The 17,053-nt window shown below is 47.6% G+C and overlaps 2 protein-coding genes across 6 annotated transcripts in view; one reads left to right on the top strand and one right to left on the bottom strand.

Annotated features, from left to right (window-relative positions):
- UBAP1 (ubiquitin associated protein 1) overlaps positions 1-2,421 on the top strand; it is a 53,684-nt gene extending 51,263 nt beyond the window's left edge. For both annotated transcript variants that reach the window (XM_007176880.3, XM_007176879.3), the window contains 2 exons: positions 573-674; positions 1,283-2,421. In XM_007176880.3, the coding sequence (XP_007176942.1) occupies positions 573-674; positions 1,283-1,423 (243 nt within the window). In that variant the 3' untranslated portion in view covers positions 1,424-2,421. The remainder of the gene's footprint in view (positions 1-572; positions 675-1,282) is intronic.
- A 72-nt stretch (positions 2,422-2,493) lies between these two features.
- Positions 2,494-17,053, bottom strand: part of KIF24 (kinesin family member 24) — a 60,952-nt gene continuing 46,392 nt past the window's right edge. For all 4 annotated transcript variants that reach the window (XM_057547752.1, XM_057547753.1, XM_057547754.1 and 1 more), the window contains 5 exons: positions 12,311-12,382; positions 10,482-10,591; positions 6,416-8,620; positions 4,936-5,029; positions 2,494-4,405 (listed from right to left, as the gene is read on the bottom strand). In XM_057547752.1, coding sequence (XP_057403735.1) covers positions 4,265-4,405; positions 4,936-5,029; positions 6,416-8,620; positions 10,482-10,591; positions 12,311-12,382 — 2,622 coding nt within the window. In that variant the 3' untranslated portion in view covers positions 2,494-4,264. The remainder of the gene's footprint in view (positions 4,406-4,935; positions 5,030-6,415; positions 8,621-10,481; positions 10,592-12,310; positions 12,383-17,053) is intronic.

Raw genomic sequence — 17,053 nt, 5'->3', positions numbered from 1 at the left:
CCGTGGAGCAACTAAGCCCGTGCGCCACAACTACTGAGCCTGTGCTCTAGAGCCCGCGAGCCACGACTACAGAGCCCACGTGCCACAACTACTGAAGCCCATGTGCCTAGAGCCCGTGCTCTGCAACAAGAAGCCACCGCAATGAGGAGCCCACGCACCACAACTAGGGAGAAAGCCCGTGCGCAGCAATGAAGACCCAACGCAGCCAATGATGATGATGATAATAATAATAATAAATTAATTAATTAATTTAGAAAAAAGAAAAATCACCATTTAAAAAAACCAGAATATCCTGCCTAGGCTGTGGAATTGACGTCAGCTGGGAGATGTGAGTCAGCCGTGACAGGAGCTCCTTTGAAAAACAGCTATGCATGTTTAGAAGGGTGTACCTATCAGCAAGTAGTCACTGAGGTACTGCTGTGTTGGACACAATTCAAGGTACAAAATCAAGTCCTATCTAGGATCTAATAGCCAAGGTGGGGAGCAGATGTCACACTTGTTGGTTTGTGTAAGACTTTTGGGAAGCACAGACAAGAGTGGCAATAGGTGCTTAAACCTTTCTCTTTTCTTAGATTCTCGACTATCTCTTCGCACATGGGCAGCTCTGTGAGAAGGGCTTTGACCCTCTTTTAGTGGAAGAGGCTCTGGAAATGCAGCAGTGTTCAGAGGAAAAGGTAGGAACCTTCATGCTTCACGGGAACCCTCTGGAAAGAAGGGACAAAGTAGTCTGTCTTGGGGGTCCTCCTGGACTACAGCCTTCATCCCTTCCAGTGACTGTGGCAGAGGTAGTTGAAGCACAGAATCTCCCACGTCCAGACAGGCATTTGGCTAGTTTGGCTCAGATAAAGTATCGGGTTGAAGACTATCTAGAATCCCAGGGAAGGGACGGGAAAAATGACCTGGGCAAAAAGCCATACTTTTGGATGTTGGGGGAGATTGCTAGTCACTTCACCTAGGCTGCTCACCAGAGAGCAACCATTTCTGGGTTCTGTATCCTGCTGGGTGGGAGCACAGATGTGGATGGTGGGACCTGAATGAAGGTCAGCAAGGTTTGGGACTGGGCATGGCTCCTGGTGGACGATTGGCCGTGGCATCAACCTGTCTTCCTCCATGGCCTCGCTTCCTCTACGGCCCTCCTCTGCTTGCTAGGGGACCTCAGAGAGGCTCATGAGGCTCTGGCAAAGAACGCTTCCCCAAGCCCCCTTACACACATATTCCTCCACTCAGCTGTGCTGTGTGGCTGGACCCCTTTCTTGAGTCTGTATTCTCTTATTTCCCTTAGATGATGGAGTTTCTTCAGTTAATGAGCAAATTTAAGGAAATGGGCTTTGAACTGAAAGATATTAAGGAAGTTCTGCTATTACACAACAATGACCAGGACAATGCTTTGGAAGACCTCATGGCTCGGGCCGGAGCCAGCTGAGACCAGGCCCTGCCTAGGCCCTGCCACGGAGCCCCCCCTGCCGAAGGCCCTGAGGAGACTACCTGTGGGGAAGAATGGGCACACTTCCGGATTTTCTTTTGGGGGTGGAAGGTCAGGTGTAGAGACTGTGCTTGCCAAGTCTCTCTGAGCCTAGGTCCTGAGCTGGGGAGAAAGTGGGGAAGATTTGGGCATGCAAATGCCCCCAGAACTGTCCTGGCTCCTTCCATAGTAAAAGTATTTGTATTCTGAGAAGTGTCCTTCCCACCTTGGCCATCCAGAGAGACTTCTCTGGTCTTTCTGGGGTCTGTATGGCCTCAGCCGAAACCTAGCCCAGCTGCCAAAAGGAGTTGGAGAGGAGGTGGGAGGGCCAGACTCAGTGCTGCTTTGGGGCTAGATGTTTCCCTTCTCTGCAAGGGTGGACTGACCTCTAATCCAAGTTGAGTGCAATTGAAAGGTTCTTCCAGGGTTTTGTTTTTTTCCCCTTTTAATGATGTCACTTAGTGTTACACTGGTTCTGCAATGTCTCTGAGGTGCAAAGAATGCCCTTTTCCCCTTGGGGCCCTGAGTTTGCCTTTTCTGCCAGGCAGTTACCATACTTCCCTGCCCCAGCCTGTTTCTTTTGGCCTGGTTTGGACCACAGTCTTCTGCTACCCGAGATTTTAGAGCCCCCTGCTCTAGAAAACAGTTGTCAGTTTAAGAAATCATTGGCCCCTTCCCAGCACATCAAGTGGGGAAGAAAGAGGCTGTGATTTAGTCACCCAGCACTAACTCCACCTCAGTTCTCCCTGGAGAACAGCCTCTCCCTCCAGCCCCTTGCTTTAGGATGACACAATGAATAACACCTAGTCATAGAAATCAGTCTCTTTGGTTTGTTTTGTATTATGTTGTACATCATTAAAGATCTAAATACAAAGGATATACAGTCTTGATGAATCTAAAGTAATTTGCTAACTATTTTGATTCTTCAGAGAGAACTACTAATAAAAATCTAAAAGGTATATATATCCTGCTGTGATAACTTCTTTATTGCCAAGGAATGTTTTACTGCAGGGTGGAGGTGAGTGAGTGGTAAAGGGATTTGCTGGGGATGGAACAGGAGCTAACCATTTTCTGTCATTTCAGTACTTTCTTCCAACTCCTCTTAGACCCATGGGACCCAGGAGCTGGCCCCCCCCCAGTCTGCCCTGGTTTTAGGTTTGTAAAGGCAGGTGTAGACAAGGGTCTGTTTAAACTTGACCTAGCCCAGTCTCTGGGTCAAGGACATAGACATATACCTTCCTGCAAGACTGACTGGCGGTGAGACAGGCTGGGCCTTCAGGGGGATCACTCAGAAATGAGGAACAAGCCCCTTGTCCTCTGAGCAGCATCATGCATGATTTTGTGTTCCACAGGCAGGACTGGGATTCAGACTGCTTTACTAGCTCTCAGTAGTGCTGATGTATCTGATGGCACTAGATTTATCCCTAGAGCTTCTTGTCCTTATACTTAATACTGTCCCACAGCCCCTCTTGTGCTCTTGGCTTGGATGGGTCTCTAATTGTTTTTAGTGATCACGTGAGGAGGGCATACAGAACCTTTGGGCTGGGAAGCACCACGCTGGAAAGAGGCTGCCCTCTGGTGGTCAGATCAGGCATGGCCATTGTCTCAGAAAGCCCCTCTTCTGGCCTTTAAAATTAATTAAACCCTTCTTTTAAAACCTGTAAAAGTTATCCTTTACCTGTAGGAAATCAAAGTTTCATACCAAAATGGTGTCTGGGCCAAGGGCTATGACATGAATTTCAACTTGATCCAGGGTGGCCTTGGTTAAGTGATGGGCCACCTGGAGGCCACTTGGTATTTCTTAAGCTTCTTTCTGCTAAAAAGATACAGAAAGAACTCACATGAAGGTGTGCGTGTATGTGTGTAGAACTGCTTTAGAGCCTCAGACTACTGACCAGAGCACTCAGTGCCAAGACCCTGAACACAGGCCATTGATGGGGGAGTAGATGGCCAGGGCAGTCCTGGATGAGGGTGAGGCTAGGCGATAGGCTTGCCTGAGATACTGCAGCTCTTCCACTATTCCGTGAGGGAGCGTGGGGGTGAGGATTCACAGACAGGAGCCAGGAGCATGACGCAGGTGGATGGTCCCAGCAAAAGGTAGAGATTGGGAAAGAATAATGCAGTGACGCGAGCACCCTCTTCTGTCTAAATACTGGATTGCAGGGAGGGAGGGGAACTGGAAGCATAAAGCCTGTCCCACATCTGCTGCTGTTAAAGACATCAAATCAAGGTTTATTCATTTTACATTTTCAAAAGCTAAAGTCCCAAATCAATCTCCAAGGGCTGATGGGGCAGAGCTCACCCTCCCCTGCCCCACTAGCACCAATGTTTTCGTTTCTGACCAAGTCCTGGAGAAAGGCACAGAATCCAGCTGATAAAACCTCTGGGCTCAGCATGTTATCTTCCCTAGCTTGTGACCTCAACACAACCTCTAGGTTACCACTGACCATCCCCCCATCCACTGATCCCCAAATTTAGAAACATCTACAGGGTTATTAGACCTAACTGTGTTTCCACAGACAAGGGGTCAGTAAAGGCAAATCCTCCTCCAGCCCCAAAGAAAAGGGAGGGGCCTATTAAGTTTTTCAGGCTGATCTGTCCTTCCTTACAGATACTCCTGTGCTTAGAATTGAGGGACAGATGCTTGGCCCTGAGAGAGGAGCTGGGACCCAGCCAAGGCCACGTGTGGCTAGGGAGAGGCCAGCATGGGCAGGACCAGGGAGTGGGTTCTGGTATCTGTAGGGGGACCTGGCAGAGGCCCCTCCAGCTCGAGAGCCCAGCCATCACATACTGGATCTTGTTCTAAGACACCGCTGTCCTCTCAGGGGCTGCAGCTGGCCTGTGGCAGGCCAGGTATAGCTGCAGCTGGCTCCTCAGACTCTGGATGCACTTGGACTTCAGAGCCATGATTTCATCTAACTGGGTCACAAAATCTTCAAAATCCTGGAAAGGAAACAAAGGACAAGTGGAGCTTTTGCTGTTGCTGCCAGATCAGCTTTTCTAGTCCCTTCTCTTGTATGAAGATTTCAGAGCCCAGGCCCTTCCTCCAGCTGGAAAATCTGCAGGAAAGTCACCATGGCACGGGGTGGGACCACTTCTCTACGCAGAGAGGTATTTTGCAGGGCAGAAGGGTGGTTTCGTAGAAGTACCTCTGGTCTGCATAAGGCAAGTAAGTCACTGTTACCATCACAGGGAGGGGCACCGACAAGCCACTAGGAGGGCAGAATGGCAAAGAACAGAGGCTGGGAACATTTTGGCCTGGGAATGGGGAGTGTAGCACCATCTCCCACCTGTCCTTGCATGCCCTCAAGCCAACTCAGAGGGGTGGCAAGAGCAGGTCCAAGGCCTCAGCAAGGTTAGAGTGTGACAGCAGACCCTTTCTGCACACACAACTACAGCAAAAAAGGATGACTGTCAAACTAGCTGCAGGCTAATTCCCAGCAACCCCTGAGGGTCCAGCCAAGACCACTTACATTAGGAGCCAGCTGGCTCATCAGGGTCTCCTCCTTGAAGCCCAGCTTGGCCATTTCATCCAGCTGTTCCTGGTGTGCTCGGATGAGTACCTGCCTGGGAACCAGAGGGGATGCTGTGATCCTCTGGGCCTCTCGTCTCTCCTGGACAGCTTTCTGGAAGTGAGCCTCATTTCCAGGCCAGGAGCTGCTTCTGCCCAAAGAGGTCGAGGCTTCGACCAGAACCAGCTCACCACCACCTCCTGCCCCCTCACCCGTTCTTTTCAGGCTTTGTCAAGGGGCTGAGTACAAATGAGATTCTGGGAAGAGATGGGCTTCTGGAGCTGCCCCCTGCCTCCCCAGGTACCCTGAGGCACAGGGCTGGATGCTGCTCCTCCTCCGCAGGAGCTGCCCACAGCTTCCCTGCAAGAAAGCTCAAGCCTGTGCCACTGCAGCTGGCACACTTGGCACAAGGTAGAGCCTGCCACCTAGCCTGCTGTGACTTCTACTTTCTTTGGGGAGTTAAGGGACCAAAGCAAGGGGGTTTGAGCTAGAAGCTGGAGGATCTGCCTTCTGTCAGAAGAATCCAGCTGATAAAACCTCTGGGCTCAGCATGTTATCTTCCCTAGCTTGTGACCAACCTCTAGGTTACCACTGACCATCCCCCCATCCTCTGATCCCCAAATTTAGAAACATCTACAGGGTTATTAGACCTAACTGTGTCAGACTCCACTGATGGATAGAGACCACGGAAACAGCAAGACTGTCCACCTTGTAGAGGTGGGCTCCTCAGCTGCACATCCCTACACGCCCTTCTCTTTGCCCACGGCCCAGGCCTGAGCCCCAGCGAGCAGCTGGCAGACCGTCTGCCCAGGTGTCAGGAGCCCTAGCAGAGGACCGCAGCCTCACATAGGAAGCATCTGTTCCCACAGGGCTGCCCTGCCTTCCTGCTTCTGGGCCTCCGACCCTGCTAGACCTCTTCCCCTCCTTTCTCTCACATTCTCAAAGGCTCTCTCATTCTGCTGTACCATCCACAGCCTCCTTTGGGAAAAGCAGCACAAATCACCAGCCCCTGTTTTTTACCTTCACCATCTTGGAAGGTGACCAGCCTGCCTTGGCTCTGGGGTCACAAGGCTGCTGCTGCTGTGTCCCTGGGGAGCACTTCCAGGAACACAGACCCAACAGAATGAAGAAGAGGATTCTGATCTCACCATAGGTCTTAGGCTTGCTTATAGGGTCAGATCCTCCCTTCTTTCACTCATATCTCAGCTTTCCCAAGCTTCTTTCACTCACATCCCACCTACCCTACCTGGCAGGCCTGCTCCAGTACATTTTATTCCTGCTGTTCATGTCAGATGCATCTAGGCAGGCTCCCTTGAAAAGGTGGACAAAACGCCTTTCTCTGAGCCAATCACAGCCATTCCCAGAACAGACAAAACATTCAGCTGTAGTGGGAGTAGGGGTGCCAAAGGGGCTCAAGTCTAGGTAGGAAAGTCCAACTTACTGTGCGTGCCCCAGGACGGGCTGACGGAGTGTCCTGGCAGTCTTGGGAGAGCCTAGCCTTGCTAAGTACCTTGGGATTGGCCTGCGTTTGAGCCACGCGATGTCCTCATTGTAGCAAGACAGCTTGATGGGGTCTGTGGACAAACCCAGCTCCTGCCAGCCAAGCCCTGCCAGGTGCTTTCTCTCCTGGGCCCAGGGCTGGCCGGCCACATCACTACTTCCTGCTTGGGTGGTGAGTGTAGGCCCAGAGTGGGGTCCCCCAGTATGTATGGTGAGGAAGGGTTTTTCTGGGAAACCCTGGGAGCAGCCCAGCTCTGTCTCAGCATCGCCATCATAGTGCCGCTGGGAGAAGAGTGCAGTCTCTCTGCTCTGACAGGGCTCCCCCAGGTCAGCCTCCCTGTTGGGCAGCTTGTCAGGTGGGTGCTGATGGATGGGTGACAGGGACAGAGCTGGAAGATCACCCCCAGGCTTACTGTCGGGGGGGGATGATGAGAGCCACAGGTGCTCAGTTGTTGAAGACATTGGCAGGTCTGCCTCTTGATCACCAGATGACACTGTGTGGCCCACAGCTGGCCCCCCTGTGTCTGCTGCCACTAGACTGTGCGCAGCTCCATCCTGGGCCGGCTGCTCCAAGTGGGGAGAGCCCTCATCGTCTGGGCTCTCCAGGAGAGACACGGTGAGGGAAGCCATCAGTCCAGAAGCATGCTCAGAGCATGTGCCTGATCCCCCTCTAGAGTCTTCTCCTTGGAAAGGGTTACTGTTTTTTGTTGTTCTGGTCGCCACAGTTGGGCTACCTTCACTGACTTCTCTCAGAGGTGTGCTCACTGTGTCTCTTTGGTCTGGGGATCCAGGAACTGTGACGTGGGATAGTGAGAAAGTGCAACCATCTTCCTCCAGGGATGGTGAGCTGCCCTCAGCCTGCCGAGGAGCCTCATTTTTGAAGGCATCCTGTCTGAGGTCAAAGGCTGGGCTGCCACCCCTTTTCTGGTTATACACAAAGCCTACCTGTGAGCAGTAAGGCTTCTCTGCCAGGTTTTCTCTGGGAGGAGGCTCTGAGGAGGTAGCGTCCTCCTCTCTGCTCCAGTCCAAGGGCACCTGACTTGGGCTGCGGCCGTGATCAAGTGCTATCCTGTGGCTTGCGGGGTCCCTGGAGTATATCCAGCTTCCAGTTAGACCCTTCTCGTCACCTTCTGTCCTGGGGCTGAAAAACAGACTCTGCCGCCTTTCGGCTACCTGCTCCTCAGGACCTTGCTCCCTCTGATGAAGGAAGAACGAGCCTTCGCTATTCTCCAGGGTGTTTCCCTGCTTTGCGGTCCTCTGACAGGAGACATGTGAAAAAGAATCTTCACTGAAATCGCTGTCATCAAGGTCCTCAGCTTGGGCTCCATCATGGCTCTCACAACAAGAGTGGAAGGGAGGAGGGGTGTCATTCTGGAGCTGCCCCTCTGGAGGCCGGGACTGGCATAAAAACCGTTCCAGTGGTTGGTACTTTAACTTCTGCTGGAGGAGAGGTGGCTGCTGGAACTGCTGGTGATAAAAGCGCAAATGTTCCTCCCTCTCCTTCTGATGCGGAGGGATGTTTGTCCAAGCTTCAGAGGCAGGCCTGGTTGGTGTGCCCCCCTTGCTGCCCTGACTGTACTCGACTAAGTGGTGGACGTTGCCAAAGGAGAGCTCAACTCGTGACACAAGCTGCTTTTGCACTGGCTGCACAGTCTGCGCTTTCTTGCACCGGGAGGGCAGCTTACCACGGACTGCTTCTCCTCCTGGGCCAGGGGCCCTGCTTCCCCACCCGAGGGCAGTTTTGTTGCCGACTGGATTTTTCTCAGAGCATAATGCAGCTGATTCTTCTGCCCTTTTTTTGGCTAAATGTCCAGACCGCATGGTTCCTTTGATAGAGCTAGTTTGAATGACCCACTCTTGGGGAGGACTCCCTCTAGAGCCACCCCTTTTACCAGGAACCTTAGGTACAGAAGCAAAAGGGATATTGGCTGGGTGACTGGCCAGAGGATGGGCCTTCGTTCTCGTGGAGCCAGGTGCCACTGTGAGCGACTGTTGGAGCCCCAGCTTGACTTTTTTGGGAGAACACTTGTCCCCTGGCAGGGCCACAGGAGAGCTCTGAATTCGTTTTGAAGAAGAGTTTCCAGATGTTGGATTTCGACTGCTGGCTGAAGTGCAACATTTAATGCCTTTCTTTAGTTCTTTGACCCTGTAAACGACCATTTTATGTTAAATGTGCATTCTTGCATGTTCTGTAACTTCTTTCCTATAGCTTTCAGGGAAAACAAAAACCAAAGAAAACTATTACAAGGACTGGGAATTACTTTTTTATCTGGGAGAGAACTGGAGGAAATGGGGAGATTCTATTTCAGCATGAAACACCTCTCTTTACCTGAACAAAGAAGACCAGTGTCTTCTCTCAGGATAGTAGTGTGCATCCAATATTCCATGATCAGGAGAGTTTTGGAAATACCACAGTCCCATGTGAGGGCCAGGCCAGAGGAGCTAGTCTCAGAACTATGCCCACGCAGGGCCCACGCCACGCTTCCTGAAGATCGGCCAACTCAGGAGCCTAGTGTCTACCCCTTACCCGCTCTTCCATGATCAGAGTCTTCTTTTCCCTGCAACCACCTCCTCTCAGGCTTCTCTGAGAAAATGAGTTCCCTCGAACCTGCTGGGCACTTCAAGAAGCAAAAGCCCTCTGGAAATAAGCAGGCTTGTGCTAATTCCATTAAGGGAAAAATGACCTGTCTACTCACAGGGTTTCTCAACCTTAGCACTAGTGGTGTTTGGGGTCAGATAATTCTGTGTTGTGGGGAGCTGTCCTGTGGAGTGTTTAGCAACCTCCTTGGCTTCTACCCGAGATCCCAGCAGCATTTCTCCCCAGTCACAACAATCAAAATTGTCTCCAGACATTGCCAAATGTCCCCTAGGAGGCAAAATCGCACCCTAGATAAATAGAGAAACATGCTCTATTTTACAAGGGAATTTTAGAGAGCATGGAAAAATCCAGAATTAAGTCTCTGCTAGGATTCAGTTGCCAAGATCAGAGATCATTCACAAATATTTATTACACATCTACTAGGTACCAAGTACTGTCTGGGCAGGAGAGATACAGTGGAGAAAAAGATAAGGTTCCTGTTCTCACGGAACTTAGATGGTAGCCTATCTTTCCTTCCCAATGAGTTTATAAAATGCCATGGATACTAAAGATTCTTCAACAGTAATTAAAAAAAAACAACCAAGTTCCCCTCAAATAGTTTGTTAACTTTGGAGATGGCTTCTTGGGAGACTGAAGAGGAGGTGTTGTAAGACAGGACCAGCAGCAAAGCAGCCAGAGGAAAGAATGGTAATGAGAGCATTTTCACACATGTAGGAGACATGTGACCCCAGGGTCAGAGATGGGAGGGACCCTGGCAGATACCAAAGTCACTAGAGCCCTGACCTGGCAGTAAGAGGTGCTAGTTCTGCCACCAACTCCCAATGAGCCCTTTTAAAGTTTTCACCCTTTTCTGGGACTCAGTTTCTCCTTCTATAACACAAGGCTGGTCTCTTCTGGACCTACACAGCTCTGAGTACTTCTGCCTTGACAAGTAATAGGTATTCTATCCCTAGTAATTAGAGCTGAGGCTAGCAGGAAGAAAACCTCACTAAGCCTTCCACTCTGGGGAAATATTTCATCTCCCGCTAGCCATTTAAATGCCACTGATGGGGAATTCCCTGGCAGTCCAGTGGTTAAGACTCCACGCTTCAAATGCAGGGGATGCGGGTTTGATCCCTCGTTGGGGAACTAAGATCCCACATGCCGCACAGCGCGGCCGGAAAAAAAAAAAAAAAAGCCATTGATGGAGTTGTCTCCTAAATAAGGGAATGTGTCACCCTCCTCTTGTCACATTCACACTTGTAAAATGGCAGGGCCTCCTAGGTCACATTCTCCAAATGACCAATTGCACATTCCCCTGGCAGTAGGATTATTGCCCCAAGAACAGGCTTGTGGAGCTCAAGGTCAGATCCTTGTGTGTGTATCACACACACATACACACACGACCTGCCACCTAAGGGGGACTCACCGGTCAGCATAGCGCAAGGTATTCAGAGTGTGTTCGGTGGCCACATGGCTTGGCGAGATGTTGGCGATCATGCAGGTTTTGGCATTGCCAATGAAAGAGTCCTTCAGAACCTGTTTGAAACAGAAGGCAGGTCAATGAAGTCAACTAACCAAGGGCCTACTGACTACTTACTGTGTGCAGGACACTGGGCCACAGTCACCCTCACCCTCTTCTACAAAAAGGTAATTCACAAAAGGAGAAACACAAACAGTCAGTAAACAAAAGGTAGTCACTTCACCACTAATCAAAGAAATGCAAACAAACCATTTTAAAAAACTAAAATTTTTGCACCTATAATATTAAGATTAAGACTCATACTACCCTGCTCTGGTGAGGGTCTAGGGAAAGGGTGCTCTTGTACACTGCTACACTGCCCATATACCGTGTAGCATGAATTGGTACATGCCTTTGGGAGGGCAGTTTGGCAATATGGTAAAAATTTGGTAAAAAATGTTCACACTCTTGGTTTGGCAATCACACTTCCAGGACTTTATTCTAAAGAGATAATAATTGCTCAATTGATCCAAAAAAAATAATAGTATACACAGGATATTCATTACCTTATTATAATAGTAAAATGTGGAAAATCTACAACTCTATAAACAGGTAACAAACTAAATAATTGTAAACTGCATACAACCATAAAAGATAATTATGTATATTAGGTACCTGGAAAGATCTAAAACTTATGTTTGAGTGAAAAAGGTATATTATTCTGTAAGTGGATCCATGTGTGGAATTATTTTTTTAATTAAATAGGACACAATTTCTGGGGATGGAGGACATGTTTTGAAAAATAACAAAGCCAATGTCAGAATCAGGACTAACCACCTATAAGAAGGGTTTCCTGGATCCCTGGTTGAAATCATGTCTGAGAAGAAACAATCTAACCCAATTCTGACTAGTAAGGAGCTATGTTATTATAGGTTCTGCCCCAGGTCCTGTGGAGCTGCCAGTCTAGCTGCACAGGGTGAAAACCTCTCCCAGAATACAAAGATCCTCACCTAGACCGCCTTCTACCTAGTCTGTCCCTACTGTGCACAGGACTTGGTGCAGAAGGGAACCAGGGGCGCCCATAACTGTCTTCACAGCTGTTCGTACCTAGGCAGACCCCTCCGTGGGCCACTCTTCCGCAGCCATTACAGATGCGCACTTATTGGCGTTTCCCATTAATAAAGAAGCACATTTTCGTGGCAGAAAAATGGAAGAAAAAAATTACCTATGGTTCTACCACTCAAAATAATCAGCTAACATACGCATAATTTCCGTGTAGTTTTTTCTTCTCATTTCATATTTTTAAACTATAGATCTTAGTCATCTTTCCCGTCAGGACATGTCAAAAATCTAGCTCATTCTTTTTAACTGCAGCCATTATTTTTTGTCTTGAAACACTGGTCTAAGTCTTACAACTAAGGAAGTACCAAGTACAGCTGTACTACCATCCCCTTCAAAGGCTCAGAGACTCCACTAAATCAACAAGGTTTCTTTACATTAGAAATAAGCAGAAAGCTGTTGGATGGTGACCACTGCTGCCCCGCAGGGAGCCTGGCTGCTTCGTACTGCAGGTATCCCTGCCTGAGGATGCCCCTTTCTTCTCCAAGACTGAGAGCTCCTGGAAGGAACGTGACTCCTCCCCCTCCTCTCTCTGCCCCCTCCCTTCCCCCTCCCCCCCCCCCCCACTCCAGGTAGCATCACGCCTTGCTGGCAGTGGATGCTCTGCTGAAGGAATAAATGAATGGAAGAAGGAACACATGAGTGAACCAGAACTCAAAGCTCATATATAACTTTACCTGAGTTAATTTGCTTTGCCTGAAGGGAGTGTGAGTGTGTTCCTGATCCAATGCACGGATACATTCCTTCAGCTGCAAAGTGGTAGAATAATAAGCACATCAAATATCCCATGCAAAGTGAGACTAACAGATCAGATTTTTCTTAAATAAATCACAGTCATGCAATTCCCAAAAGGAAGTCAAAATGCCGTGTTAGTTTCTTGTTCAACAAGGAAAATCAAGCTAGACTGGGAAACGTCATCCTGTGCTAGCTGTGCCTAGTTAAGGGCCCCCCAATTTAAAGGCTGTGATCCTAGAATTAGCCCTGATAGCGTAGAACAGACAAACCCAGGGACATTCCCACAGGTCCCAGAGTCCAGCTTATGTGGTGGCAGTTCTGGCTTGCCAGCTCCCTTTCTCTCCTCTTCTCACACTCTTCCCAACTACAAGATGCACTTCAATAGCGAAAATATCTATACTACTCCCCCGCCTCCCTGCTCACACATGCACACCTATAGGTATGGACTCAAGTGCAGATTCAAGTTGTCTGGATGGGACAGGAGAAATTCTAGAGTCAGAGCTGGGAAGGAACTGAGAAATCATCTAGGTCTACCTCCTCATTTAAAAAAAAGGAGGGACTGTGGCCCATAGGCAAGGGCATGTCACTTGCTCCTGGGCAGAGCCCCTCAAAGAAGTGCTCATTGGACATCACTAGTGCTAGCAGACACCTGCATATGTAGATCTCTAGGGGCAACATGCCCATCAGAAAGAGCAGGGGTTGGCGGGAGAGGATCAGGGAGGAGAGATCTTCTGAGTCCTGCATCTCCGCTAAGTGGCAGTAAATGAGAAGAAAGGGAGGGAAAAGAATGGAAGGAATCCCTTGGCAGTGCCAGCTCTGGGAGTTCACCAAGAACAGGTAATTAGCTTTGAGAGTCTGCTGTGGCTGTTCTTGGCAGCAGCTACAGATGCCCACAACTAACCCCTCTCTATCTAAGAAGCTGCCGGGTTATAAGAAGGTGTAAGGGAATTTCCTCTTTCATTACAAATCAGTCCAGTATCCCCAAACTTTAGCACTGGGAAGATTCTCTAGAAGGGATGAGCAGGTACCCAAACCTGGTCCCTGAGTTACACCTGCCCCTTATGTACTCAAATCCAAGTGTGGCTATCAATCTCTATGAGCCTTTGGGTCCCTTTAGCCTTGAATCAGAATGGAAAGTAGACTTTACTAAACTCTAAGGGAAAACCAAGGGAAAGACCCAGGAAAGAAGGGGCACCTTTGTGCACCTCACAAAGCACAAGATTTTGATCCTATTCTGTAAGGCTTGTTCTCAGGCCCCTTTACATGCTATCGCCCATGTGAGATAGACACAGTCAAGCCCCAAAGGGTTCTCCAACTTCACAGGTACTTCTCAGGTTTCTTGGTTAATTCCTGGACCATAAATTTAAATATGAGAATCAAAGATTTCTAGCTAGAGGCTGTGGACCCTTGGCCAATTCACTTAACCTGAGCTTCAGAATCCTGATCTATAAAGTGGGAATAAGAGAACCTGCTTTGTTGTGAAGAGTAAACTGACTAGCACATAGTACGTGCTCAAATATATTCTGGGGCTCCTTGGAGAAATGGTTGATTCCAGGGCTAGGGCAGGGAAGAGTGTGTAACATCTTATAGTACCAAAAGGCAAGGAGCTGCTCAAAAAATGATAGGGGCATGTCAAAAGGATACAGAAACCAACTTGAAAGAACTCCCAATGGCCATCTGGGATAATGTGAGCAAGAAAATAAATAATGATAGAAATGGATTCTAATTTAGCAAATAAAAGAAATATCCATTTACTATTATAACTAAATAACCAAATAAATAAATTAAAGAGAAAAAACAGCTCTTTCTTTTTTTTTTTTTTAAAGGATTTTCTTATTTATTTATTTATTTATTTATTTTTGGCTGTGTTGGGTCTTCGGTTCGTGCGAGGGCTTTCTCCAGTTGCGGCAAGCGGGGGCCACTCTTCATCGCGGTGCAGGGACCGCTCTTCATTGCGGTGCGCGGGCCTTTCTCTATCGCGGCCCCTCCCGTCGCGGGGCACAGGCTCCAGACGCGCAGGCTCAGCAATTGTGGCTCACGGGCCCAGCTGCTCCGCGGCATGTGGGATCTTCCCAGACCAGGGCTCAAACCCGTGTCCCCTGCATTAGCAGGCAGATTCTCAACCACTGCGCCACCAGGGAAGCCCAAAACAGCTCTTTCTTACAGCAGCATTCTAACTAATTAATGTAGAATGATGAACATAGAAAATCTCATCAGGTAAACACCACAGTAATAATTGTTGCAGGTAAGAATCATCAATGGATACTAAAATTAGGCAGCAAAAGTGTGATGTAAACAGGATATTTGCATAGTTTCAAAGTATCTCTCCATAAGATACTTATTACAAAGGGAATAATCATAACTTTACAGTGGAGTAACCTAGCACAAACCACCTTAACTCAGTGATCAAGTTTAACATCACCAGTAATAAGACATATTGACTGATACGATACACTGAGAAGCGTACAACTTCTGTGGTATTCTTGCTAAAAATTCATTATCTCAATCTAATAATGAGAAAATATTACACAAACCCAAATTCAGAGACATTCTGCAAAATAACTTGCCAGCATTCTTCAAAGGTGTTAAGGTCAAAATTGACAAAAACTGAGGAGACTACAGACCCATGATAACTAAATGTAACATAGAATCCTGGACCCGAAAAAGAACATTAGTGGGACTATTGATGAAATTCAAACAAGGTCTGTAGATAGTTAATAGTATTATATCAATGTTCATTTCCTGGTTTAGATTACTATAGTTATGTAAGATGTTAACATTAGGAAGGCTGGGTGAAGGAATGCTACATGTTTATTTCTGTAACTTTTTTAAAATCTAAAATTATTCAAAAATTTTAAACAATAATAAAAAGATGCTGATTCTCTCACCTCTCAGCCTCCCAATTTATCCCTCATGAGGCCTGGAAATAATGTGTCAAGCTGGAGATTTCAGTTCTGATCAAAAGGACTTAAATACTGTGGAGGGGCACAAGACAGGACTATGCATCTATAAGAAGTAATGAGGGTCTCTGTACACAGCCATGGAGTGAGCTCCAGGATACTGTTAAGTGAAAAAAGTAAAGTGTGCTAAAGTACAGTATGCTACCTTTTTTTTTTCCTCCTGAGAAAGGGGTGAATACAAACATATATATTGGTAGAAAATCGTTATCTAAGGGGAGGGAGGTAACAGGATTGAGAGGATAGGGAAGAACACTAGACTTTTCTGAATGTGGCTTATTTTATAACTTTAACTCAATACAAAATTGGTAAGCTTAAACACACAGAGAAGAATTATTTCAAGTGACTTTGCAACACACTATTATGACTGTATATCCCTAGTGGGATACAATTTAAGGGTAAAAAGGAAACTGCAAAGAAATCTTAATCTGAATTCATTAATCATATTATGAGTAATATTAACATGATTTTGGTATACATATATATTGAAGTAGAGCAAATAAATTATATTAATGTTGTTAGGAACTAAGAATTTTAGCATAAGAGAAAAGGGAGAGAAATATAAATTTTAAAAAGTTAAGCAAAAATCCTGTAGTCTTAATTTTGAATTAATTTATTAGTGTGAATCCCTGATATACTTTTACCTTTAAAAAAAAAAAACTACGGGCCTTCCCTGGTGGCACAGTGGTTGAGAATCTGCCTGCCAATGCAGGGGACACAGGTTCGAGCCCTGGTCTGGGAAGATCCCACATGCCGCGGAGCAACTGGGCCCGTGAGCCACAACTACTGAGCCTGCGCGTCTGGAGCCTGTGCTCCGCAACAAGACAGGCCGCGATAGTGAGAGGCCCGCGCACTGCGATGAAGAGTGGCCCCCACTTGCCGCAACTAGAGAAAAGCCCTCGCACAGAAACGAAGACCCAACACAGCCATACATACATACATAAATAAATAAATAAATAAATAAACCCAAAGTTAAAAAAAAAACAAAAAAAAAAAACTAGGGCTTCCCTGGTGGCGCAGTGGTTAGGAATCCGCCTGCCAATGCAGGGGACACGGGTTCGAGCCCTGGTCCAGGAGCATCCCACATGCCGGGGAGCGGCTGACCCCGTGCGCCACGGTTGCTGAGCCTGCACTCTGGAGCCCACAAGCCACAAGTACTGAAGCCCACGCGCCTAGAGCCCCAGCTGCGCAACGAAGAGTAGCCCCCGCTTGACGCAACTAGAGAAAGCCGCGCGCAGCAACAAAGACCCAATGCAGCCAAAAAAAAAAAACACCTATTTCCAAGCTCTGTCCACCAAAAAGGCCTAGAAGTGAGGACTAACAGTGGTAGTAAGTACCACTAGCACTCTAAATGGTCTCTAAATACCATTTCCCTCTAAAACCAAGGCTTGTTGAAGAAATGGCTGATTCAAGGTCTGGGGAAAAAAATGTACAAGATGAACCTACAACATCTTGTCATACCAGAAAGCCAGGGACTAGTAGGAACATACTTGAAAAGACTCCCACTGGCCAAAAATGTGTAATTTAAGAAGAAGAAGAAGAAAAAAAAAGATGACAATGAATTTATAATAATATGAAAACAAACAAAAAAATAAACAACAACAACAACAAACTCATGGTCATATTTAGGTTACCAGGACATCAACTCGTTCTGAAAACTGGTGAGTGAAGGCAAAAAATCAAGCATTTATCTTGCCTCCATTGTATGAATTATATTTCAGGATAATC

This window comes from Balaenoptera acutorostrata, chromosome 6, assembly GCF_949987535.1.
Source record: "Balaenoptera acutorostrata chromosome 6, mBalAcu1.1, whole genome shotgun sequence".
NCBI lineage: Eukaryota > Metazoa > Chordata > Mammalia > Artiodactyla > Balaenopteridae > Balaenoptera > Balaenoptera acutorostrata.
Note: the sequence above shows the minus strand (reverse complement) of the source record. Positions and strands in the feature narration are given on the sequence as shown.